The sequence below is a fragment of the Nansenia antarctica genome (assembly GCF_963989245.1).
Source record: "Nansenia antarctica genome assembly, chromosome: 6".
Classification (NCBI taxonomy): domain Eukaryota; kingdom Metazoa; phylum Chordata; class Actinopteri; order Argentiniformes; family Microstomatidae; genus Nansenia; species Nansenia antarctica.
This window is the reverse complement of record NC_137676.1, coordinates 57222613-57229286: the sequence shown is the minus strand read 5'-3', so window position 1 is coordinate 57229286 and position 6674 is coordinate 57222613. Positions and strand designations below refer to the sequence as shown.

The 6674-nt window shown below is 40.8% G+C and overlaps 1 protein-coding gene across 1 annotated transcript in view; it reads right to left on the bottom strand.

The window, feature by feature from the left end:
* Positions 1 to 5681: 5681 nt before the first annotated feature.
* LOC308160720 (bromodomain-containing protein 2-like) overlaps positions 5682 to 6674 on the bottom strand; it is a gene marked incomplete at both ends in the record, with an annotated part of 7806 nt that continues 6813 nt past the window's right edge. The window contains 2 exons of the mRNA XM_080534662.1: positions 5682 to 5794; positions 6520 to 6648. Coding sequence (XP_080390788.1) covers positions 5682 to 5794; positions 6520 to 6648 — 242 coding nt within the window. The remainder of the gene's footprint in view (positions 5795 to 6519; positions 6649 to 6674) is intronic.

Genomic DNA, 6674 nt, shown 5'->3' with positions numbered 1-6674 from the left:
GTCAAACATAATAAAAACAGAGGGTCCCATACACTGTATGCATACAGTATCAAACATGTTAATCGGTTAATAACGTTAACACTTATCATTTGGATATGGTTTAAAAAAAAACTCCTGACATTGTTAGTGCTCTATGAATAAAATAAAAACAATGAAGATGGGTTTTGGGGGGTGCTTAAGTAAAATCTTTCGCATGCAAATAGTAACGGTAATCTAATTCTACTCACTCGCTATTAACCCTTGAACGCAACTAACGCTCTCCAAATGGATGGACCACGATTACCTCTGACAGACACGTATGATAGTATCGCAGCGCCATCGTGTGGTTCAAATGGATAACGTCAGGCAGCTAGACGCCCGGCTGACAACGATATAATACCGAAATCTAACATAATGGAACTAACTGACTAACTCTTTGTAAACTGCAATCAAACAGATGAGCTAATTCATATATTTATATAATATGAATTCATTGCATCCTATTTTTGGTTCACCACGGAGCTTAGTAGACTGCATATGCCGTATCCTGTCATTTATGGACTTATGCAGTCGTACTGTATTCAGAACAGGGCTCCATAGCTCAGGGGTTAGAGCACTGGTCTTGTAAACCAGGGGTCGCGAGTTCAAATCTCGCTGGGGCCTGTACACCTTTTCTTTCCCCCTTTTTATGGTACAGACCAACTACCACACGAGTATTACTTTATGTCTAACGACATACCTTGCGTAACCATTGCGTTGTGCCGATTTCTCAATCCGCAGAGTTTCGCTCCCCTACGCATAGCCCACGTTTACAACCTAAAATAATACGATCGCTTATTCTCTGTTGAAACTACAAGCATGTGCCTTCTAGGTCAACAAATATAATTATTAAATAATATAAGACATAAATGTATTATCTAAACTATTACGTATTATTAAGTGCTCTCGTAGTTCATTATCGTGGATGTTATATCGTACATTATGGGTCGCCTATCACTAGTGCCAATCTGAGGTTAGCATTGCGATGTGTTCGTCGTGATAAATTGCTCCTCTGATGTTCTGGTATGATATAAACACTCTTGTGATGTTCCGGTATGGTATAAACACTCATTTTATCAGAAGAAGAGCGCATCGAACTCAAATAAGCGGCATTGAAAGGAAGTGAGGAGAATGAGAATCTGCGGGGGAGTGTGAATTCGGCACAACGCCGCTCCGCTTCACAGCATGCGTAAATTAAAAAGCCCGATCAGTGACTAGGATTCTTCATATTTCCATTTGGATGTTGTGTGTATCACATACAATAGAATACAATTCACTTTTTGGTCTACCGACCATGGTGTCTGGTGGATGAGAACATTTACCAGACAATTTTTTTGTAGACCAATATTAAGGCAAATGCATACATATGTAAATATGAATATTACTATTACTAATACTAATATTATTTTTTGTCTCTTATGTCCTGTACTACTGACACGTTATCTTGAATTATGGTTGATTTATTATGACCTATGTCTTGTGCTGCAATGCAATGTCAGGATCCGAAGCCTAAGAGTTTTACTCTGTTACACTTGTGTAATGTGACCTAACAAATTAACTTGAAACTTGAAACTTGAATCCTGTAACCATCTGCACAATCTTATTCTTATGCATTTCTCCTAAACTCTCAGAGCCCGGATAGCTCAGTCGGTAGAGCATCAGACTTTTAATCTGAGGGTCCAGGGTTCAAGTCCCTGTTCGGGCGATACTGTTTTGTCTCTCCCCTCTGGCCGGCTAGATATCATACGGCCACTTTCATGCAACAATTTTGCATATAAGAGCACGACATTGATCTCCAATCACGTCACCCCATTCCATTAGTGGCCCTCGGGCCCCATCACGTCACCCCCATTCCATTAGTGGCCCTTGATTCATTCCATTAGTGGCCCTCAATCATGTCGCCCAAAGGCTTTAGTGGTGGTGCACGTCATCACACACCAGCAAGTCGACGCTAAGCGCATGCGCAATGAGTGAAACGTTGGGAACTTGTCGGCTGTCAATCACACTGGACTGGCTGTCATCACCTGTGGTAAGTACAGCTACCTTCATATAATGACTTGATCAATATTGTTCATATAGATTAATACGGTGTTGTCTTATTGAGTTCATAGCAAGACACTTGCAGCTCTCGTTGTTGACGAGAGACAGACGCGGTGATGCCCGCCGTTAGATAGCTAGCTAGTTCTACGTTTGTTGAAAACGCAATAGGGCATAAAGACAACGATAATGAATGATTAAATCAGAGCTATCTTGTATTAGTTGAATGACTAATATCTCATGATGAAATATGTGGTTGTCACTGGTTTGCTGGCGAAATATTCATAACTTCAACTTGGCTGTCATTGAGCGCAGCTGCGCGAGCCTTCATGTATTTATGTGCTGACGAGATCGGATATTAGAGATTTGATTGTATTAACAGTGCATATAAATGTGGAAAGATTTTGAACTGGCACATTTGTTGTGTGTGCCTGATGTGTAGTGGGTTATTGTCTATAAATAGTATGTAAGTGTTAAATTACGCATACTGTACTATGTCGGTCCGGACGGGATAAAAATGACCGAATTACCCCAGGTAAAACATGACCGAGGTCCTCAGGTAATTTATATGCCGTCCGGACAGGGCTATACTGTATGTTGTGTGTAGAGCCTCTAACTTTGAGTCGTTTTGGTATTTGATTGATGACTTATTATTAATTATTATTATAATATTATTATTATTATTAATAATATTTTCCTACTCATCCAAACTTTATTATTTGCTCTTTAAAGCTTAGGCATAGAGGCATAGGTATAGATCAGTCCCAGTGTATAGCCTTCACTGTACTGTGTATTGTATATGGTTACTGTATAGTCAGGGGACGGGAAGGGATAGATATTAGATTAGATTAGATTCAACATTATTGTCATTGCAGAGTACAAGTACCAGACAATGAAATGCAGTTCAGCATCTAACCAGTAGTGCTGTAACAATTCTGGAGTATTGTATTTTGACTGTACATATCTGTGCTTGTGTGTATGTTTATACTAACAAGATTATTGCTTTCGTCAACAGGAGAGATGATTGGTGTGGACTACCTGTATAGGCAGACAGGGAGAACCCTGCAGGACATGGACCCTGAGGCAGAGGATATTGACCAGCTGCTGGAGGACCTGGCCAAGAAGGAGGAACTAGAGGATGAGGACTTCCAAGACGACACCATTGACCCCACTTTCATTTTTTACTTTGCGTCCCACCACCAACCCCCCCCCCCCTCCTACCGCCCTTGTGTTTGCTGTCCCTCCTGTCGTTTTCTCAACCCTGTTTGCTCCACCTGCCCCTCATCTGGCTGTCCCAAAGGTCTACCTGCCCCTCATCTAGCATTGTCCCTCCTTTAGTCTCTGACTAAGGAGCACTAGTTGGATAAGATGAGGAAGTAGGAAGGCAATCGTCTGTCTCCCCCAAACCAACCCCACTGCATTAATAATATATATTATAACTAACTACATACTGCCTGATTACTTGAACACTACTTCTACTGAAACATATGTACTGCTCCATATCTGTACCATATTGCACAAGTTCAAGTAGTAGTCAGGTGGTGCATAAAATGCTGTGCAGGTAGCAGTGAGACATAGACGGTGTGTATGACAGTGAGACATAGACGGTGTGTATGACAGTGTATTACATCTCACTGCTACCTGCACAGCATTTTATGCACCACCTGACTACTACTTGAACTTGTACTGTATCATATCTGAACTATATTATTGCATACTGTATGATTTACATCCCATGTCATTGGAATCTGCACAGCTTTTTACACCACTGTTCTACAGCAGCATGACTGGTGCAGCTGTAGTACTGCTGTAGTCTCTTATCACCCTACTAATTTACTTTTATTGTTGATTTGCATTCTGCTGCTATTGATGCTACTGATACTATTGCTGCTATTATTGATTTTGTTGTTCTCATATCCTGCTTATTGATTGTTGATTTTGTTGTTTTTATATCATACTTTATTTTATTATTGATCTTGTATTCTGCTGCAATGCCAATGTTGAATGAACCTGAACCCAAGAATGTTACTCTGTGTATCTGTACATTGGTGCAATAAAAGCAATTCTGATTCTGATTCTGAGTAGCTCTCTCTTCTTTTCTTTGTAAAAAGTTATTCATTCAACCTCAGGGCTTTTAAGAGGCTAACTTGTTTATTTGTACTATTATTATAATATATAATATTATACTATTATTCTTTTTATTGATGTTTAAACATCAATAAAACAACAGCTAGTGTCTATAAACTTCTGTTATGTCACAAAAAAGCATCTTTCAATCTCTCAACATTCTGATCCCATGACTGGGTACCCAGGGATCCCCTGTATCTCTCATCACAGCATCCAACCACTCATGAATGTCTTCCAGTTTAACATTATTCTCCACTGTGTCTTAACCCCAACCCTAATATATGCAACTGTAGTTATACAAAATGATATGTATAGTTATATAGAATGATTGGCCTTCCACACATGGTAACAAAGCGATGTATGTTAATATAATAACCACAACAGTACAGATCCAGTACAACTAACGGTATATATTTTTTATGAATTTCATTTGATAATGTCTTAATGTGCTCTGTTAGAAAAAGAATAAAGTGGTTTGAGACGTGAAAGATAAGATGTAATACAGTCAGACAGGCTTGGTCAACAGGCTTCAGCCTGGGCCATGTCTTAGCTGTGATCCAGGGCAGCTCCCTCCTCAAACTCAGCATTCATCTACAGAAGAAAACAACAGTTGACATGAGCAACAACATTTCATATTAATGAATCCAAAACCAGGTACAGTACGTGGCCCAAAAAGTAATTAAGTAATGTTTATTTACAGTATATAGCACATTTTACAATGACAAAAACAGCCGCCCAAAGAGCTCAACAGAAAACACTAGTAAAAGAGAAACAACAGATAAAATACACTAAAAACAAGGTGCGATACAAAATACAAGTGCAGAAATAAAAGTACAAAAGTTCAGTGTCAGGAGGCAGGCTCACCTCAGGTCAAAGACCAGGGAGAAAAGGTGTGTTTTAGCTAATTTAAAAAAATAATATCCATATACGTGTAGTCCACGACTTAATCTAGTCTTTGTGCGCTTCTCGTGTGAGTAAAACGTTCTGTAGCCAGCAGACATCCTCACGTCACGTGACGTAATCCAAACGACAACAAACAAAACATAGGAGGGGGGGGAGGGATCAGTTTGTTTGTACGTGGGTACATGTGAGAGGTGAAGTCCTCACATATTTATTTGCAGATTGGTCACAGGAAGAAAGAAAGCAACACATTGACAGAGTGAAACATAGGGAAAAAAAAACTCTTGTTAAACAAAATAATTGTTGTTAGGTCGCTTAAAACGAAGCTGTCTGACTGGGTCCTGTAACGAGGCCATGGGGCTCCTCCTCCTCCTCCTCACACGGGACAGAAGAGGAAGAAGACGTCTGTCACACAACCGCTCTTCCTCGTGTGTTCGTGTCAAGTCAACGGAGCCACGGTGCTTTCATATGCAGGGTGATGAAGATGAAGTCGACGATGAAGACAAGGCTGCCTGTCCCCTACCGTTTTTAGAAAACCAACAAGCAAACAGGAAAAACAAAACGAGACAGCCAAGTCCACACTTTTTTTTTTTTTTTTTTTAAACGTCCGTCCCCCACATTTGGGGATATTCCATAAAGTCTGAGCTGGAGCTGCTGGCGCTGAGGCGGGAGGGAGCGACGTGGGGCTCCACAGCGCCACCTGGCTTCTCTGCTGGGAGAAACAGGAGACAGTCACATACATGGAACATACACAGTTACACACATGTCACATACATGTAATATACACACAGCTACATATATGTAACATACACAGTCATACATGTAACATACACACAGTCATACATGTAACACACACAGCTACATACATGTAACATACACACTGCTGCTGGGACCATATATACTGAATACCGTATGCACTCACTGCACTGTAAGTCTCTTTGGATAAAAGCGTCAGCTAAATGTCATACATTATTATTATTACATTATGTGGCCGGTTTCACAGAAGATGGTATCACCTTTAGTGGAACCTTGAAGGACCTTGAACAGGAAAGTACTAGAGAGTGTCTCTGTACTTAACGCAGCCACCTATGCATTCCTGATACAGTATAAAACAATGAACATAAGGCAGTAGGTCTGAAACCTGAATGTATCTGTCTTTATATGCTTATAAAGGCCAGGCCTCTCTTGGAAAATACATTTTAAATCCCAATGAGGGGAAACGGGAAAAGTGCCGTGTCCCTTGTTGTATGAATAGATCCCAGTCAAAAAAAAACCTACCGCTGTAGTACACTGGTACTATGGTGGAGGGAATTTCTGGTTTGGACCCGGAAATGTCACGATTGACGTCAGACTTAACAACCGAATTGGCAAGGGATATTACCGCGGGGCCATGATACCAAAGAAAAAAATAAATGGAGGTGAAAATGAGTGACTCACTTTTGGTTTTCTGGGGCTTCTTCCCAGAGTTCAGCTGGCCGCTGACGTCCAGCAGCCTCTGCTTCAACTCCAGCTTCTTCTCCAGGGCTAGCTCCTCCCTCGACCTCCCTGCCACGCCCTTCTTACCCCCTGCAACCAATCACAGACCAACAGGT